A 20,585-nucleotide genomic window follows, 5' to 3' on the forward strand; every position below is an offset into this window, starting at 1 on the left:
ATATGACATTGTAGTTGGATCACTAATTGAGTTACTTTTTTATAACTTACCCTAATTTTTTAAAATTTTGTTGATATAAAGTGACGTTCGTTGATTGGCAAAATTCCTTCCTGACCATTGACCAAAACATTTTCCTTCCTTACAAAAGGAAAAAACATAATAAACACTGCTAAACTGTCGGTACCCTGGTCTGGAGTGGTGGGATAGGATCTACGCGTAATTTCCTCAATCTCTTTTGGCTCTCTCTCTCTCTCTCTCGACCTCGATCAGACAACCTCAAATTTCCGCCATCACCGCTCTCCACTTCACCCACGTGTCTCTCTTCTGTCTCACAAACGGATGTCCCTTTTTGCCATTTTACCTAAAACCCTTGTCTTTTCTCTTCCAAACTCAAACTCAGTACTCCTGCTGTGCTGCTGGCCCTGACCCTCTCTCTCTCTCTCCAATCTCTCTCTCTCTTTCTCCCTCTACAAACGCATAAACAGAGCCGTTACCATTGTTGCTGAGAGAGAGGGAGTGAAAGAAATCGAAAGGTTAATGCTTTGTATCCATAAAAATGTTAAACTTCTTTGTGAGGAAAGGCGTTAGGAAGATTCTCAAGCGCAAGGACAGTGATGCTGGTGAAAGAGGTAACTTTTGCCACTTCTCATTCCAAATTCCAATCCAATCTCACTGCTAGCAGCTAGTTTAAAACAAATTATTTGATTTTGTTGTTTTTGAAATGTAAACCTCACATTTTTGCCCATTAGAGTGATTGTATTTATCATCCAATAAGCTTAATTTCACAACTTTACTTGATTAGGCACAGCTATGAATGAAGGGTCACTTTGTTTGGTTGATCTGGTTTTCTCATTTTTGTGAGTCATAATTTATTGAATCCAGTTTTAAGGGTTCAACAAGTTGCATGTGAGTTTTGCCATTTTTGTTTGCAGATTCTAATATCTGTTTACTTATTTGATTACATAGACTGATTTGCATGAGCTATTTATTGAAAATCTTCACCACTGTTGTTCTTGGGAAGAAATAATTAGACCCAAATATCTCTTATTTGTTGATGCAGTTTATACTTATATCGCAGTTTGGTTTAAAACGAGTCAATAAATTTCTTCAGATATTTTATGCTTACTGATTTTGTTTTGATTTGGTTTTCCTCAGTGAAATTTTCAGTAAGCATATTTCATCCAATTTTTTTTTTTTTAAAGAAAATTATATTATCCTTTTTCCGGTCTTAATGGTTTCATTTCTTACTGAGTTGGAAATGTGTATATGGTTGTTCCTTAATATAAATGACTACCATATTCATTATTTTTATGATGAGTAAAATGTATGGATGGACATTTGTTATTTTTCGTAAGCAGGTTTTACAGTTTGTTAAGTTCTGTCACTAGGACAACCATATCGTATTATAACTGGACTTAGATTCTTTAGGAAATGTGAATTAGTTATACATCTGTAATGTGTTGCTTAATGACATCGTTTATTTTCTTCTCCATCTTTCTGTACATCAACTCAGGAAGAGCTCTAGAAGACTTAAGATCTACCCTTTTTAATGAATTCCGCTCAGCCGATGGTGCAAAGCGTCAACAACAACAGCGATGTGGCCCTGCCACTGCTCTTACCTTCAATTTTGTAATTGCTGTCGGCATAATTTTCGTGAACAAATTGGTTTGTATTTTGAACTCTATATTCTAATCTATCCACATTTTGCCTGACTGGATATTAACACAGCAGCTTTCCGGCTGTTAACTTATGCGATTGTGTTTCTTCAGGTGCTCAAAGTTGTTGGGTTCCAGTTTCCTATATTTCTCACCTTTATCCACTATGTGGTAAGCTGGTTGTTGATGGCCATTCTAAATGCTCTATCTATCCTCCCTGCATGTCCCTCAAAATCGACCCGCTTATCTACATTATTTACTCTTGGCTTTGTTATGGCTTTCTCTACTGGCCTTGCTAATGTTAGCTTGAAGTATAATAGGTGAGATGTTTCATCAGTATTCTTACCTTTACAAGGGTCATCAGAATCTGTTTCGTAATTATATATGTGTTTTCAACATTGAGTTTAATATCTGTTTCTTCAGTGTGGGGTTCTATCAGATGTCTAAGATTGCGGTTACGCCATCAATTGTTCTCGCAGAATTTTTGTTGTACAACAAGAGAGTTTCTTTCTCGAAGGTAGCTCCTTTCTTTTTTGCCTATAAGTGCCATGTCAAGATGCAAATAAAGCACAGTTTTATATTCCTGCTATTCAGGCCGAGTTATTGCTTTAGCAGACTGTAGAACAGAATGTTTCCATACAATTCATGTCCGGTTCCACTTGTCACTGAAAAGGTTAATCATATCTGGTTACATGTTTTTGAAAATTGGGACAATGTCTTCATTATCCCCAATATTTTTTTTCTTCTCTTAAGACTCTGAAATGAGGAGGATGTAGACCTCACATCAAACTTGTCCGACCAATTATGAAAGAAATGCTATTTGGAAACTTTATTAGATTGTAAACCCGGGAATTAGCCACTGATGGAAGTAATTTACTATATCAGTAGAAAGGTTTGGAGTTGATGCGTCCATCATGAGTGTATTGTTTCTTGGCGTCATTTCTGCGTTTCTCAAAAGTTTTACTTCAGAATTTCAGATCCCTTGAGATATCGAGGAAATCTTGCATACATATCCAAATGCTTGCTTAATTCTTTTGGCCTTGATACAGTAGTATGTAGGGTGCTTGTATAGGTTCCATGCACATGGAATTTGATTAATTCTTTTCTTTTTTCATTTTTTATTCATTGTTCTTCTCTTACAAAATTTCTGACCTAAGTCATCTATAACATCATCTCCTTTCTGTTCTATCTCCTTGCTATGAAAATTTCAGGTTCTAGCACTTACGGTAGTATCGATTGGTGTTGCCGTGGCTACAGTCACTGATCTTCAATTTCATCTCTTTGGTGCTTGTATAGCATTAGCATGGATAATACCAAGTGCAGTCAACAAAATTCTTTGGTCTAGCTTGCAACAGCAGGAAAATTGGACAGCCTTAGCGTAAGTGATGAGCTCCTTTCAAAACCCTTAAGTTTCTACTGGAAGCTCCTTGATATTGAATTGTAACTAAAATGCGAATCATTGAGCAGGTTAATGTGGAAGACAACGCCAATCACTCTATTTTTCCTTGTCGCACTAATACCGTGGTTAGATCCACCTGGTGCCCTCTCCTTCAATTGGAACTTCAACAACACCTTGGCAATTCTCATGTCCGCTATTCTTGGCTTCTTGCTTCAGTGGTCAGGTGCTCTAGCGCTTGGGTATGTGATATCTTTTTTTACATTTTGATTATCCTATGTCATGGCCTGTTTGGTTCCGTTGTTTAGGATACAAGAGTTTTGACCTCTGATGTCGTCGGTTTACATTTTACATTAGAAAACCGAGTATGCTATCAGAAATGACTTGTATATACAAAGATACTAAAAACGAGAATTGGTCACCTCTCAAATTCATGAACATAAGTACAAATTGCCGGTACCATTTTCCCTGTAAGAATATCCTGTCAACCCTGGTATCATTTTCATAGAACCTAACATATTTTGATTTGATTATAGAAAACTACTTCCAATACTACAACTCAAAAGCGGTTCAAATTTTAAATTTGGGGTAAAGTGCCGTTTGACCACTGAACTATAATGTTAGTTGAAATTGACCTCCTCGACTATTTTTACGTAAATTAAGGACCTAACTTTTCAAAATTGGCCAATTCACCCCTTGCCATCGAATTTGAAGGGACTCCATCCAATTTTTGCTTACTTTTCTTAAATCTAATTCAAAATTAATAAAATATAGAATTATAAATAATAAAAGAAAAAAATTGATAACAACCACTCCTAACTCCCCCCTCCCCAGCCACAGTAGCCACAAGTCGCTGTTCAGTTGTCTGGGTGGTTTATTTATTTTTTCCAAATTTCTAAGTCTCTTTTGGTATTCTATTAAAATATATCAGCAACATTGCACTTGTAAACCTAGCAATAATTAACGGAATTTTTAAAGAGTGCAAACTGTAGCTGAAAATGGGCAACAATTGGAGGTTATATTTATCCACTGTAAGCAACTACTGAGAAGAGGTGTGAGGATTAAACACATACCAACATAATTTATAGATACTTAAGAGGATGTTACCCGCAGGAACAAGATTGACACAAACACACTAGGCTAGGCTTCATGCGGCAATTCTAATCATAACGCACTTTGGCATGTGACTGTTATGTCAAATGACTGAAAACTTCAATTCTAATCATAACTATATTAAACATTGTCTTGTGGCATTGGATGTTTGTAACTGTTCGAAGTAGTTGTAATGCATCATGGGACTGCTATATGTTTGTTCATCATAATTTTGGTTTTACTTGGTGAGTTTTAGCATGAAAATCTTATTTTGCTTGGTTCTGTTGGTTTTGACATGATTTTTTTTTACTTCTTTGGCAGGGCTACATCTGCTGTCACACACGTCGTCCTTGGTCAATTTAAAACATGCGTCATTCTTCTAGGAAATTACTACCTCTTTAGTTCCAATCCAGGCAAGACAAGTATTTCTGGGGCTTTCACAGCCATTGCCGGAATGTCCGTTTACACTTACCTTAATTTGAAGCTTCAATCAAGCAAAACTTCGCCTCGGCAAGCCGCCTCTTTACCAAAATCTAAACTGAGTAAAGAAAACGGCAACACCCACGATGGAAATTATGGTTCGGAATCTGTCTAACTTATCAGCGTAGGTACGTGAGAAGATCTAATTCATCACTAACTTGAGCTGCTGGGCATTGTTTCATTTATTTGTTTTTAGCTTAAAATTTACCGATTCTGATTTTAAAGGCAAAGCTCTATCCATGCTTACCATGTCTTAGAGTTTGGTGTTAGTCAGCTGATCTGGTGTTAGTCTATATGGCATTACCTGTTCCAAGGTCACCTTTTGTAGATTCTGTTGGGTTCTTCAGCATTGTCTTGGCTGCAAATTTCACCGTATATATTAACGAATCGAAGGTTATTCTTTGTACTATTTACTGCTTATTCGTGTATTTCATGTAATTCTTGTTTGCTAGAAATGTCGCACTTGATGTCGTAGCTACAAAGTTTTTGTGCATGACAGTTATTTCCTCGAGGCAGGGGTTTAATATAACAGTGTTTTTTTCCCTTTTATCATTTTCGAACTCTTGTACCTTTAAAGATTTTCCTTGGGTGTAATTTTGCAAAATTTTTAGGGTTCTCCGGAGTACATTAATTAGAAAATCCTGTAATTTTGTTCGTGTATCTCAAACTTCTCAGGGCAAGAATTATTTGCCTTTTTCTACTGTTTTGATTATAAGGCAAAATCTGACTGAAGTTTTTTTTTTTGGTTTTTGTTTTTTTTTTTAACAAACGATAAGGGAGAGAGGGTGAGTTAAGTCTCACAATGAGCTTACAATAATGTGATTTAAATTCGTTTTTGGCAAGAATAGAACTTAAGACTTCTTACTTCTAAGTGAAGATCAGGAATACCACTAGACAGTATTACTCGGTGGTGATTGAAGCTTTTCTTTGTCACTCTTGAAATTAGATTATGGCTCCCTTGTTATAACCCTAAATTCTTATTTATAAATTCCCCAAATATTCAATTATTCTATCATCTTGTTATAACCCTAGAACGGGTACGGTTATTTGTAAGCTTGGCTTCACCTCCACTGAATCCAATTAATAGCTTTTAAAGCTTCATTGGAGATGAAAATCACTTTAATATCTTGTTTAGTTACAAATATACGCAAATAGATTACATACCAAACACAAAATGTTTTGCACGTGTATCAAAGTATTATTTTCTCAAGAGGATGAAAGATTAATTTCCATATGAAAAGCCAAGTAGCTTTTTTCATTGAGATTATTCGAGAAACTATAGTAAAAAGAACATCAACAGGTTAGAAAATTACCTAATGAAGAAAAATGCTAAAAAGAATCCTAATGTTGTTGTAATTGATGTCTACTGATCACTGTCTCATTATCATGACCAGCTGTTTTTTTTTTTTTTTTTACTGTTTTTTTTTTTTTTTGTCTGGTTAACAATTAAAGCCTAACTGTTAACTAACGGTCCATCATTTCACCAAAAATATCTTGTCGTCATTAATATGGTTCGTGATAAAGATATTTTCTACATGATCGATCCATATTGGTGTTGTATCAATATGCATGCATCTTAATTTTCTTTTATACTTTAGTTTATTTGTTTTCCCTAAAATAATTTTATTAGTTTCTAAGATTGGTCATTGGTGGTCTTTGTTAAGTGTTAACTAATATGTGGTCTAGTCTTTAAGAATTAGATTGGAATGAATAATTCTCAAAATTCAAGGTATATTAGAGCTAGATGAGTTTCATGTTGGGGGGATTAGACACAAATGAAACTTGTGTCTTCTAATTCTACCATTTGAGGATCATAATTGATAAGTTTTTTTAAAGACTAATGTTACACTTACCACATATTTGTACTATCATTTGTGTCATCTCTCTAATAGAAATAAGGTCTACCAACACATATGGGTCTCAATTCTATTAAAGAGATGGCACACGTGATGATACAAATATGTGGTAAAAATAACATATTTGTTTCTTTAAAATAATTAATTTATCTTCTACCTTCAAGTTGGATAACAATTTTTTCATATCTTCATGCAATGTACATTGAAAATAATGATTATTCATTTTAATCTAATCATCTATATACACAACACAAGGCTTCAAGACTATGTTGACAATTGCATCCTTTTTTGGCTTGCTTCTTAGAGCATCTACACCAGTTTTAGGGGGAAAGAGCAGTACTGCCCTTCTATTCACTCTAAATAGTAATTGGATTTGTGCAAGTCCACTGGTTAGAGAAGAGGATGAGCAAGGGCAAGCACAACTATTATTCACAAATACATATACATATACATATATATATATATATATATTTATGTTTTATGCCTTGTAATTATGTGCTTAGGCCATCTCCAACCGAAGAGTTCAGAGGGCTAGAGGGCCGAAAATAGCTCGAAAACTGTCTCCAACCGAGGGCTAGGCCAGAGGGCTCTGGAATCTGAGAGGGCCTCACAGAATCGGAGAGGGCTAGAGGGCTGGAGGGCTGGCTGCAGCCAGCCAGCCAGCCCAAGGCTGGCCAAAAAATTCAGTTTTCCTGTCGGTTATAACCGACAGGAATGCTTAAGAAAAAAATTCAAATGCAACGGCTAGCTGACGTCAGCTAGCCGTTGCATTTGAATTTTTTTTTTTTTTAGTTTTATTATTATTTTTATTTACAAAATTTTTCCTATAACTTCTATTTTTAATATTTGTTTTAAATTCTATTTTTTCCTATGACTTTTATTTTACAAAATTTGTTTCATTTTTTTTTTAAATTTCATTTTTTCCTATAACTTCTATTTCACATAGTTGCTTTATTTTATTTTAAATTCTATTTTTATCCTATAACTTCTATTTCACAAAATTTGTTTCATATTTTTTTTAAATTATATTTTTTTCCTATAACTTCCTAAGCCATTAAATTAAATTAAGTAACATGAAACAACATTAAACTAAATTAAGTAACATGAAACAACATTAAACAATATGAAATAACATTAAATAACATTAACCAACATACAAATTATACAACATAAAAAAAAATCATTTAACAACATGAAACTTAAACAACATTTTAAAAAATATTTAACAACATAAAACTTAAACACCTACTCCATGCTTTTTTGGCCCAAAGATGTGCAACAAGATCATGTTGTAGGTACTTGTTTGTGGCACGAGAACGTATCATTCTATAGCGCTTCATGTACTCATTTATAAAGATACTACCAGTTCTTGGATTGAAAGGCAAATTAGGTCCATCATATATTTTTGCACGAGCCCTTCTTGACCTATTTGGATCTTCTTGGTCATCATCGGACTCTCCATCAATATACTCATCTCGCTCATCCTCCACTATCATATTGTGTAATATGATGCAAGACATCATGATGGAGTCCAAATTTTCTCGACTCCACCCTCTTGTCGGTTCGCTAATAATCTTCCACTGTGCTTGTAAAATACCGAAAGCTCTCTCAACATCTTTCCTGATGCCTCTTGGTATAAGGTAGTCAACTTTTCTACGTCATTCCTAGGGTTTGGAATTGCTTGGACAAGTGTCGCCCACTTTGGGTAGATGCCATCTGCCAAGTAATACCCCATATTGTATTGACGGTTGTTGATGTAGTAGTGAAGTTGAGGTGCTTTACCTTCCGTCAAGTTATTGAACAGGGGTGAAAGCCCAAGAATTGTAATGTCATTTTGGGATCCAGGAACTCCAAAGAAAGCATGCCAAATCCATGTGTCATATGAGGCAACCGCCTCTAACACAACAGTTGGCTTTCTCGACCTTCCGCTAAAGCCTCATTGCCATCCGATGGGACAGTTCTTCTAATCCCAATGCATGCAGTCTAATGACCCTATCATGCCTGGAAACCCACAGTCTTCAGCTTTGCGAATGAGCCGATTCAAATCTTCTTGATTTGGCTCGCGGAGGTACTCGTCTTTGCGAACCTGAACAATTGTGTCACGGAATTGTTGAAGAGTATCAAGGCATGTAGACTCAGACATACCATGGGTTTCATCCATCGAATCAGCTGGGGAGCCATAGGCCATCATTCGATGTGCAACAGTAACCTTCTGATGAGGTGAGAAACCAAGGTGGTCTACTCTGTCCAGCTTCTGTCGAAAACATGGCTGCTACAATGTTTTGTTTGTTGCGTCTTACTTGAACTTCTTCAACACTCCTCATCTTCTTGTCTCATTTGCGCCCATTTTGCTTCCAATTTGGAATTGGATGAGGACCCCCAGTTGGAATCCGAAGAGGATCCAAAGTTAGAATTCATTGCAAACTTGAATTGAAGATTGAATTCAAAGTTGTGTGAATTATAGCCCAATATCCACCCTATTTATAGCAAAAGAAAATTTCAAATCCAACAGCTAGCTGACGTCAGCATGATGTCAGCTACCAACAGCTGGTTGACGTCATGCTGACGTCACTTAGCCGTTGGATTTGAATTTAAGTTGTAGTTTTTAAATAATAAATTATGTTTGGCCCTATGGCCCTTTGGCCCTTGGTTGGAGACAGTTTTTTTGTGGCAGGGCTAAAACGAGCCCTTTGGCCCTCTGACCCTTGGTTGGAGACGAAGGCAAATATGGCCCTGTACTGTTCATGAAAAATATTAATATCTTGGAGAATCTTGGAGGGCCAGAGGGCTAAAACGAGCCCTCTGGCCAGCCATCGGTTGGAGATGGCCTTAGTAAGTTTGTTCTTTGAAAATAAAATTCCATATTTAACTTCAATAATTTAACTTCAAATAGAAATCAAAGCATAGCATTACAAATAAGCATAATTAATTAAATAAAAAGCAAATGAAGAAGATGGTTGAACTTTGTAAGTTTGTCAAGTGTGTTGTTAAAAAAATTCTATTATTTTAGAATTTTTGGTATTTTTTTTACCTTCAAATTAATCCAGGCCGTGGATTAACCATTTCTTTTTATAAATTAGATGCATCATATTGTGCAACATAGCACAACCTATAATTTTAATTTTCTTTTTAATATTAGAAATCCGACAGTCTAGATGAAAGGACTGTTGGACATCTAACGGTTGAGGGCGAGCTTTTTGGCTTAGTGGCTTGCACGTAGGTTGACCCGAGTTGTCTAATGCCTGACGTTAGGCCTTTGCTTGCTGGCGCAAGTCAAGGCTTGAATAGGCATAGCAGTCCAACGAGCTATTGCCCTTGATCCAATCACCATCTTCTTTGGAACCACTAGAACTGGATTACTTAGCCAGTGGGTTGACCCGAGTTGTCTGCTGCCTGACGTTAGGCCATTGCTTGTTGGCGCAAGTCAAGGCTTGAATAGGCAGAGTAGTCTAACGAGATGTTGCCCTTAATCCAATCACCATCTTTTTTGGAACCACTAGAGCTGGATTACTTAGCCAATGACAGTTTAATCCAATTGGCAGGGCGAGGGCACTACCCCTGGAGATGCTCTTACGCCAATGAGTCAGGTGCCCATAACTCATATTGTATAAATAAGAAAATTAGAGAAGAATAAAGTGTCATTGTAAAAGTTGTATTCATTTGTATAATAGGAAGTTGCTCTTACTATGCAATTGAGAAAGACGTAGAGCGAGGGTTCTAACAATAGGTAATTAGTCTGCCCCTTACTTGTCCATTCAGGTCTTTCAATATCTTAATTATCAGAGGATTGTGTAGTTCTTTCCTTGTGATGTCTTTACGCTAGCTTTACGACTTGCAAGGTTTAGTCATCATGAGTGTTATTCTTCCTGTTGGTAAGATGTGGGCTTTCCAAAGTTGAGGAATTGTAGTCTACGCAATTGTGACATTTCTTTTGGTTTATGTGACTTTTTGGTTATGTTTAAGATGTCAATTCTATCTTCTTGATAATTTCTTTTAATAAATTTTTTCTTTTATAAAATTTTCTTAGTGAGAAAGGCTTCCAAATGCAGTAAGAGTACTACTTTTTTCTTTGCTTTATTTGAGGTAGGCCCTTTTTTCTTATTGAATAGTGAACGAGATACCGAAGAAGGTGAATGGAATCTACCATAAACAAGAAATGTGAATTAAAACGTTGGGCAATACAACTCTACCCAAATGGCGCCTAATATTAGTATTAAACCTTTCATGGGTTGTGTGACTGGCTTTTGACTTAGTCTGCTATTGTAAATAAAACCGTTGAAAAACGACCAAACCTTGCATAATAAAATGAACTGCACACACTTCTAAATATAATTCAGAAAACCCAGAAATTTGATTTGCTGAAGCCTTGAACCTTGGAAATTGGAACTCGTTTGAGAAAACAATAATAATTGCATTTAGATTGATCTGCACGCGCACACACAAACACCCACCCGCTGAGAAACTCAGCCATGCAATCCACATCCACATCACATGGGCCACAGCTTTTGCTGAAGAAAATTAATGGTGTCCACAATAAGGTTTACAGGAGCTGTTAACTCTGTTTTGTTTGTTGCAGCACACGTATCAGGGAGAAGGCAGGGGTTTAAAAAGGAAAACACCTTCATGTGCACTAAGCATAATATACTTGAAATTTTCGCCTAATTAGCATTATAGAAGACACTCCTTTGCTTCATCACGTGAGGAAGCATTAGAATATATAATGCAAACGATGTCAATAATAATATAGATGAATAACAAATAATAATTATATACTTTTCGTTGTCCAACGTCTTAAAGTTTTCAGATCTATTTTATTGATTAATTTCCCATAGAATCTCATCCTAAGTCCCATAGTTATTGTTTATGCTTAAGAAGAGCTGGCAAGATCACCTTTGAAGTGATACCAAGAAACCCAACACATGCATGGTTTTGGATCATGATCTAACCTAATGGTAATTGCTATACACATATCCATCTATATATTGCGGTGCAACGAAAATGTTCTCTATTACAAACCTCTCCAATGCATTTAGATGATCGGAACTATCTACAATCTTTACGATGTCATTTTTATGAAAAATTATTTAAACTATGCGATCTTATTTATATATAATTTTGTGAATGGATGGTTCTTAGAAGGCAACGTTAAAGTTAGACAGTTTCGATTCATTAGAATGCAAATTAAAAAAAAGTCCTTAGCAATACATCGACATGGATCATGGTTATGATGAGGGCTCCCCTACCCCATGACCGATAATCATTTGTATAGAGAAAATTCCCTTTACATTAGGATTGAATGATTGATAGCATATATGTGGATCTGAACTGGAAGGGGTGAATCTATAAATTAAAAGCCAACACTTGGTGCTAATAAAAAGGTTCTGGAACACAGTGAATATATATGTATATATGCTGCAGATCTTTTCAATTATTTTAGCATGTCTAATAAGATAATGCAGAATTCAAGACATGGATGTATAATATGACGAAATGCACTACGAAATGCTTTTATGCTCTGTAATTTTATAAAACCATCAAATTTGTCTTCAAATGAATTATATATGATCTACAAGAACAATGTAATGTGAAGCTAAATTTTATGCACTCTGCGCAGGAGCAGCCTCTTTTTAATCTGTACGGTCACATGCTTAACATATAAAACTACACAAAGCAATGCTTTTTAAAAAAGGCAATGTTTGGAACCATGCATTGAAGCTAACTAGGCCTTTCTTTTCTACCATTGACTACTAATTTTCAACTCAAATTACATTCACATGCAAAGTAGGGAAACTCAGACTTAATTAGGACCTCTTCATCTTTGCGTCCAATCAAAATATTAAAGAAAACCCCTTTTTTTTTCTTTTTTTTTTTTTTACGCAGGACAATTTTCAACACGCAGTCACAAAGTAGCATATGTAAGAGAAATTTTCCAAATGATTGATATTCAAGCCTTTACGTGTCATAAAATAAGTAAGAGAACATGAAAAAATACATCATACAAATAAATAATAATAACACTCGGCGCTTGAAAAAATCTCTTGTAGCATAACACGATTTATCATCCATCGTGTTAGTTATGTCTGATGTACATTGTTGAGTAAAGAGGATATTGGTGTTATAAAATAAGTAAAGGAACACGAAAAAATACATCATACAAATAAATAATAATAACACTCGACGCTTGTAAAAATCTCTTGTAGCATAACACAATTTATCATCCATCGTGTTAGTTATGTGTGATGTACATCGTTGAGTAAAGAGGATATTGCTCAAGGATTTTGTTTTCCTTCTGTATATAATGATAGAAACTCCATACTCATTCAGATATATACCGTTAAATATACAATATATATATATATATATATATATATATATATTCCTACATGTTATTCTTCTGTTTTGCACGCTGAAACTGTGACATCCCACATCGCCCAGGGAAGTGATCCTTAAATGTATATTCTCATCTCTACCTAACACGAGGCCTTTTGGGAGCTCACTGGCTTCGGGTTCCGTAGGAACTCCGAAGTTAAGCGAGAAGGGGGCTAGAGCAATCCCATGATGGGTGAACCACTGGGAAGTTGCTCGTGAGTTCCCAAAAACAAAACCGTGAGGGAATGGTAAGCCCAAAGCGGACAATATCGTGCTACGGTGGTGGAGTCGGGCCCGGGAAGTGGTCCCACCCGGGCCGGGATGTGACAATTTGGTATCAGAGCCTAACCCTGGCCGTGATGTGCCGACGAGGACGTCGGGCCCCTAAGGGGGATGGATTGTGACATCCCACATCGCCCAGGGAAGTGATCCTTAAATGTATATTCCCATCCCTACCTAGCACGAGGCCTTTTGGGAGCTCACTGGCTTCGGGTTCCGTAGGAACTCCGAAGTTAAGCGAAAAGGGGCTAGAGCAATCCCATGATGGGTGAACCACTGGGAAGTTGCTCGTGAGTTCCCAAAAACAAAACCGTGAGGGAATGGTAAGTCCAAAGCGGACAATATCGTGCTACGGTGGTGGAGTCGGGCCCGGAAAGTGGTCCCACCCGGGCCAGGATGTGACAGAAACTTTGGTTTTAAAACAAGCACTACAAGGAGAAATTAATTGAGAGGCGACTAAAAAAGATTATTAGTGAAGGCGATTTCAAAACCTCAATTCAAACCATAAAAAATGAGATCCAAATTCCCATATCGACTATTCTAAAAGACACCTGACATCTTCTTTAGATATCGAAGACGGGTTGCAAATCTAGGACATATTTGAACACAATCTTGTATATGGTTTAGTAAAATTTTACATCCATTGTGCCGAGGAAAATTATAGTATGTATGAATTTAGGATCCAAAAAGGATTCTCTTTGTAATGTTAACAAATGAAAAGTTCTCTTATCTTTTGCGAGATGGAAATAATTAAATTTGTGCCTAACACAAACTTCCTAATTAAACTATAGAAGTCATTTCCCAACTATATATAAAACAGAATAGAGTCAGCAATAACCTCAGCAGTAAGTCAACGGTATATCTCAGAAACTTCAAACAGTGTGCCTTCAATTTACTGATTCAAACCCCAAAAAATAAAAAATAAGAGACCGTAGTTATATATCGGATGATTTTTGAGTCCAAGTTAAGCAAAGAGCTACATTGATATTGGGGTAACAAATATGATAAACACAAAAATTTGCACCCCGAGAATAAAAAGAAAGAAGTAACAATTAATTAACCTTTCTCTGGCTAATTCTAAGCTCTATTCTATTACTTAATTTCTATCTAACCAAAATAATATAATACTACCATGAGGGAGAAAAACTAAATATTGAAGTAAACGGCATATCAAGCTACTCAGTTGTCACATGCCGAGGATGGTGTGTATTTTGTTGAACACTGAATCCAATGGCATACATATGATTTTCTTTGTTAAAGACATTTTGATCCTCTCCATCCACCTAAGCCTGAGTTGGATATGCAGTTGTATGTGTTTTTCTTCTGTCCTGACTGTCTCAGAAACTAGAGCCCGAGAAGGATATAGTAGAGTATTGTTATGGGCAGGGCAATGAGCATTCCAAAAATAACCCTGCAATAATTGCAACACCATAATATACAAGTCAGAGTCTTTTTTCAAGGAAAGTAACTTCCGCACAGCTTTGTTATGCTTTTGTAACTCTTGTTTATTTTTTATTTTGAGATTATATAAATAAGGAAGAATCAAAGACAACAATAAACATGAATGTACAGAAAAAAAGAAAAATGGGTATTTAGAAATCATGTCCCTTTTTCATCATGGCATTTGTGGTTTTCTTCTTCAAACAAATAAATAAATACATAAACTTACGCAGTACTAAGGATGTCTGCATGGACATTATATTCCTTGGCAAATACAAAAGGAACTATGCCTTGAGGAAGAGCAGCCTGCAGAAAGAAAAATGAAATGAAGCATTTATTTACATACGTAATCTTGTGGCAAATATAGTTTGCATATCTACTTACGTTGTGTTAAATTAGGCTTTGTATTATATATGTATTAGGGTTTGTGAAGCCTTTGTGATTAGATAATGATGCAGTTTCCATACATTTGACAAAAAAAATGTTAATATAAGATTTTAGAAATGTGGGAATGGTTGGAAAGGTTGAGTTGGCGAACCTGAACTATTGCAACATGCAAAAGAACTCCACGAAGACCGACAGCAATAGAAGTTGCAGCAATCACTGCTGGGCCTGTTAGGAACCTAACAGCCATTGAAAATGTTGCAACAGATTTTCCACAGGCTATGATCTTCGGTTGTAAGGCCATGAATAATCCTGGAATTGTAAGTGATAATTGATAGATATATCATTAGTTAACAAGAATGATTCATTTGAAGTACATATGGCACAATAAGGTCAATATAATAAGTCAACCGAAGATAAATATATACCGAGACTGAACATAGCCATTCCCAATCCGGCATCAGATAATATTGATATGGATCCACTAACAATTGTTGGCATTTTGATGTTCCACCTGCCAATAATTGGAGAAACTAATTTTAGTGAATCAATTTTCGATAACGTTACTAGGCTAAGGAAAAGGAGGTACATGATATTTTCTAACAAAAATATTTTTTTTTTTAAGAAAAGATGACAGGAATGTAAAAAAATCAAATAATAAGTTTGAGGTGTATAAGACGAGTGCTTATGAAACACTTGAACTACAAATTATACGTTGCTTTCCAATAAAAGTATTTACTACACTAAATAATCCCATTTTTTATCACATTTTTCGTAAAGATGAGACCCAATAATTTTCCCCTCTAGATAGAGTTTGTTCATGTGATACGTGTAGCACCATATGGAGAGAGAGAGAGAGAGAGAGAGAGAGAGAGAGAGAGAGGTACTTGTATGATATGAGAGACCATGCCACGCCAAGAAGGCTGGAGTAAGTGTTGGGGTTTCTAATGAGCTTCCTCCAGACCATGATGAGAATAAGCCTAGTCATGACACTTGCAGGAGGCATTTGGTGCTTCTTTGCTACACCACCTTCTTCAATATCCACTTTCTTCTGGCAACTAGTACTACTGTACGGTGACACACTCGGTGGAAACTTATTCGATCCTTCTTCTATCTCAAGCTCCCTATCTCCACTCATTTTCCTCCCAGGACTCATATTCCCAATTAATTCGTGTATACCTGTACATGCAGTTAAGAATATATTTAAATTAACCAAATTACAATCAAGAATGAACCCGTAAATTTGAACAAGAAATTCTAATAGCTGATTTGTTCGTCAAATTTTATTCACTAAATGATGTGGCAACGCTTTATGTTCTCAAATATATGATCTTTCACAAATCTCTACTTCATTTCTAATAATTTTTTTTTTTTCAATTGAAAACTTGTTTGATAATTGTTTTCAATTTAAAAAAAATCAAACTAAAACTAAAAATAAAAATGAAATAGTTATAAAATTTCATAACAAGTCACGTCATTTAACAAACAATCTGTCCAGATTGGGGAAAGAAACCAGATCTATGTCAAAGGAAATCAATGAAGCTCATTGATTTGCTATAGAAAAATGAATTTTTTGTCCAATTGATAAGGTGTCAATTGACAAAAACTGCTGATGTAATTTTCCAGCAATTTACAAAATGGACAAACATGATTTGCGGTGTGGGATCATAAAATTATTTGCTTACCTTTCGATGCAGCAGCACCTTCATGTTGATGAAGACCTGCTGCCTTGGAAGGATCGGTCGCCCCAAGGTCAGTGGAAGCAGCTCGATTAACCGCATGTCTAAGATTCCCTTCGGAAACTGGCGATGCACTTGAACTCCAAACAAACATATGAAGCTCTTTATTAGGCGCTGCCCCACCACTACCGCCGCCGCCGCCGCCGCCGCTACCACTATCTTTCTTCTTCGGCCCGCCACTTGTAGACCCTGAAAACATGGGGTTCGGAGGCGGGTAGGAAGAGACAGCACCACCATTGAAGATCTCACCACTCATGCTCCTCGCCCCCCTCTTCTTATTACCCATATTACTCATCTTCATTGCCTCTTCGTCGAAATTCGAAGTCCTCGGCGTCACCCCTTTTGACGACTGCACCGAATAAACGTCCCCAAATCCACCTTGAAAACTGTTTGTGTATCCATGTTTGGGGCTCGGGGCCTTGCTGGCGTTAAACATGGCGTAAAAATCCGTCTGGTTGAAGCTGGATGCCCGCGGGGTCGGCTCACGGGAGGACTGGACAGAGTAAATCTCCACTCCTGTGAGATTCGAAGCTCGCGGGGTCATTGAAGTCAACGAGTTCAAGCCATGTGACTTAAAGGATGAAACCATCGATGACGCATTCGATCTTTTCACCACCACGTGAAGTTTCCCGTCATCCCCGATTTCCGCGTCGGTTTGGAGTGGTTCTCGACCGTTGAGCGAAACGACGTCAGAGTCAACTCTGAACGACGTGATCGAAGCTGCAGTCTCCGGGAACTGCTCGGAGATGAGCAGTTTGGCGCCGCGGTACTCGAACATGAAGAGCATGAGAGTGTACCAGACAACGCTCTGCAAAACGACAATCTGAACCATCAGAGTCCCCGAGAAGTCGCCGTACATGGCGCGTAAAAGTGGGATGCCCATGACGAGGGTGTTGGGGAGGGTGGAGAGGGAGAAGAGCGTGATCATCCACTCTAGGTTGCCGCGCTTGGAGAAGGCTTGCCAGAGGAAGAGGGCGACAAGGATGACAACTTTTTGGAGGGAGTCGGCGAGGATGAATTGGTAGTCCATGGCGTAAGGGTTGTTGGAGGATATGAAGTGGAAGGAGAGCAATGGGACCGCAAAAACTGCGACGAAGCGGTTTATGCCGGAGCATTGGTCGGGCGTGAAGATTTTCCACCACCGGACGGAACCGTAGGCTAAGATCATAGCCACGTATAAGGGGACTATGGCTGCTAGAACATCGTATATGTCCTTGCCAGTAATCATGGTTGTGTTTTTTCAAAAATGAAGATACGGGTTTTGTTGTTTTGGGCTGTTTAATTTCATGAGGATTAGAGTGGGAGAGATGGAGAGGAAGAGTAAGATGGTTGTTTGGTGCCTCTCTTATAGAAAAAGGTTTTGCTATTGTTTTTTTTTTTTTTTTTAAATTTTGCGAAAAAAACAAGAGCTTGGAGAAATAGGATTGATGCATGAACAATGTCGACAACAAACCTAGAACAAATTGTTTTTTAATCAGAGACTGTCGAAGATTGTTTAAGTGAGAGAGAGAGAGAGAGAGAGAGAGAGAGGGTATCTTCTCGCTGTTGTGAAATGCAGAAGAAACGGTGGCTGTGGCAGGGTTTTCTGTCCTACAAAATAAAAAACGAAATAGTTTTTACAAGCGAGTTTATGTACAAATCTGTGCTAGCTAGCTGCTAATTAATATATATTGTTTGGTTTTAACAAATAAAAACAGAAACGAATAATTTTTTATGAACGAGTTTGTGTGATAGCTAGCATGTACATAATGGCTGGAGGGGTTGGATTATAGAGGAATTGTGTTAGTTGCAGAGAGATAAGCATAGTAAGCGCCACTGTAGACGTTGATGCACATGTTTTGAGCAATTGTCAGTGATCCACGGTAGCAGATCAACGGTTAGTGACGTAGGCCGTTAAATTTCCAATAGCTAGTTTTCTAGGCCGTTGAATTTCTAATGGTAAAAAAATTTTGAAATTCAAACCCAATGGCTAGTAACGTGGCACAATCTGGACTGTTCGATTTTCAGATCAACGGTCTAGATTTTTTGGCCAAAATTTTTTTAAAAAATATTAATGTCATAAATTATTGATATTTTTTTATAAATAAAGAAAATGTCAAAAATTAAAAATAAAATGATAAATTTTTATTATTTTTATAATAAAAAATTAATTATATTTTAATAAAATGAACTAGGCTCATTGGATTTAGGGGTGGAGATGCACTTGGTGTCACATCCCGGCCCGGGGCGGATCACTTCCCGGGCCCACTCCACCACCGTAGCACGATATTGTCCGTTTTGGGCTTACCATTCCCTCACGGTTTTGTTTTTGGGAACTCACGAGCAACTTCCCAGTGGGTCACCCATCATGGGATTGCTCTAGCCCCCTTCTCGCTTAACTTCGGAGTTCCTACGGAACCCGAAGCCAGTGAGCTCCCAAAAAGCCTCGTGCTAGGTAGAGATGGGAATATACATATAAGGATCACTCCCCTGGCAATGTGAGATGTCACAATACTCGCGACCAGGGTTAGGTTCTGATACCAAATTGTCACATCCCGACCCAGGGCATATCACTTCCCGGGCTCGCTCCACCACCGTAGCACGATATTGTCCGCTTTGGGCTTACCATTCCCTCACGGTTTTGTTTTTGGGAACTCACGAGCAACTTCCTAGTGGGTCACCCATCATGGGATTGCTCTCGCACGCTACTCACTTAACTTCGGAGTTCCTACCGAACCCAAAGCCAGTGAGCTCCCAAAAGGCCTCGTGCTAGGTAGACATGGGAATATACATATAAAGATCACTCCCCTGGGTGATGTGAGATGTCACAATCCACCCTTCTTAGGGGCCCGACATCCTTGTCGGCACACACGCAGCCAGGGTTAGGCTCTGATACCAAATTGTCACATCCCGGCCCGAAGCTGATCACTTCTCGGCCCCGCTCCACCACTGTAGCACGATATTGTCCGCTTTGGGCTTACCATTCCCTCACGGTTTTGTTTTTGGGAACTCACGAGCAACTTCCCAGTGGGTCACCCATCATAGGATTGCTCTCGCACGCATTTGCTTAACTTTAGAGTTCCTACGGAACCCGAAGCCAGTGAGCTCCCAAAAGGCCTCGTGCTAGATGGAGATGGGAATATACATATAAGGATCACTCCCCTGGGCGATGTGGGATGTCACACTTGGCCAATTACTATTTATTGCAGTCAATTACTATTCATTTGGGTGGATTAAATTGATTTTGGGCCAGCTCATTTTTTAGGAGTGAAATTGCTCTAATAGTTATGTAACAAGACTAAACCAGGAAGTGACTATCTTGCATATTTGAGTCAAGCTAGTTACTCATCATTATCTTATTAATTAGTTTTAAAAAATGCTACTTTTACCACATTTGTATCATCTCTTTAATAGAAATAAAACCCACATGTATTGGTGGATCATACTTCTATTAAAAGATGGTATAAATGTAGTAGGAAAAATGTCGTAAGTATAACATTACACATTTATGAGGTAATCAGATTTTGGGGCCTAAATTTGGATTTTGGTTTAGATTATAACTTTATTGCTTTTGCAAATCTATATTAGCACTTGGTACTTAATTGGTACACCTTTTCTTTTAATCGGGTTGAAAGTTTTGACAAGGCCACCTATTGTCACCCAATCTTTTATGTGTATATATATGTTATATATATTTGTTTCATCATCAATAAATACCGTAATTATTTCAAAAATAACATACCAATAAGCATTACGGCGTAGTGATATTTCTCTTAACTTGTACATGGCAAACCTTATGTTCGACTACATCTCCAACACTACGGTATAGTGATATTCTATTTTCTAAATTTAAATTAGGTCTTGATGCGTTGTATTCTTTTTTCCTCGATTGGGTTGAAAGCTCTAAAATGATATT

General features: G+C 37.3%; 2 protein-coding genes across 2 annotated transcripts; one reads left to right on the top strand and one right to left on the bottom strand.

Moving 5' to 3' along the window:
* The first annotated feature begins 245 nt into the window (after nucleotides 1-245).
* On the top strand, nucleotides 246-5,152 carry LOC137737520 (nucleotide-sugar uncharacterized transporter 1-like). The gene is made up of 7 exons (XM_068477030.1): nucleotides 246-629; nucleotides 1,514-1,665; nucleotides 1,770-1,975; nucleotides 2,079-2,172; nucleotides 2,867-3,033; nucleotides 3,123-3,293; nucleotides 4,465-5,152. The coding sequence occupies exons 1-7, from the start codon at nucleotides 557-559 to the stop codon at nucleotides 4,736-4,738; spliced, it is 1,137 nt and encodes a 378-aa protein (XP_068333131.1). The 5' UTR covers nucleotides 246-556; the 3' UTR covers nucleotides 4,739-5,152.
* Nucleotides 5,153-14,471: 9,319 nt separating this feature from the next.
* On the bottom strand, nucleotides 14,472-17,918 carry LOC137738281 (auxin efflux carrier component 2-like). Its single transcript, XM_068477909.1, has 6 exons — nucleotides 16,637-17,918; nucleotides 15,839-16,130; nucleotides 15,380-15,465; nucleotides 15,106-15,263; nucleotides 14,797-14,873; nucleotides 14,472-14,538 (listed from the first exon to the last, which is right to left on the bottom strand). Exons 1-6 carry the CDS (start codon nucleotides 17,916-17,918, stop codon nucleotides 14,472-14,474), a joined length of 1,962 nt encoding a protein of 653 aa, XP_068334010.1.
* Between the last annotated feature and the right edge of the window lie 2,667 nt (nucleotides 17,919-20,585).

The sequence above is a fragment of the Pyrus communis genome, chromosome 6 (genome assembly GCF_963583255.1).
Source record: "Pyrus communis chromosome 6, drPyrComm1.1, whole genome shotgun sequence".
Taxonomy (NCBI): domain Eukaryota; kingdom Viridiplantae; phylum Streptophyta; class Magnoliopsida; order Rosales; family Rosaceae; genus Pyrus; species Pyrus communis.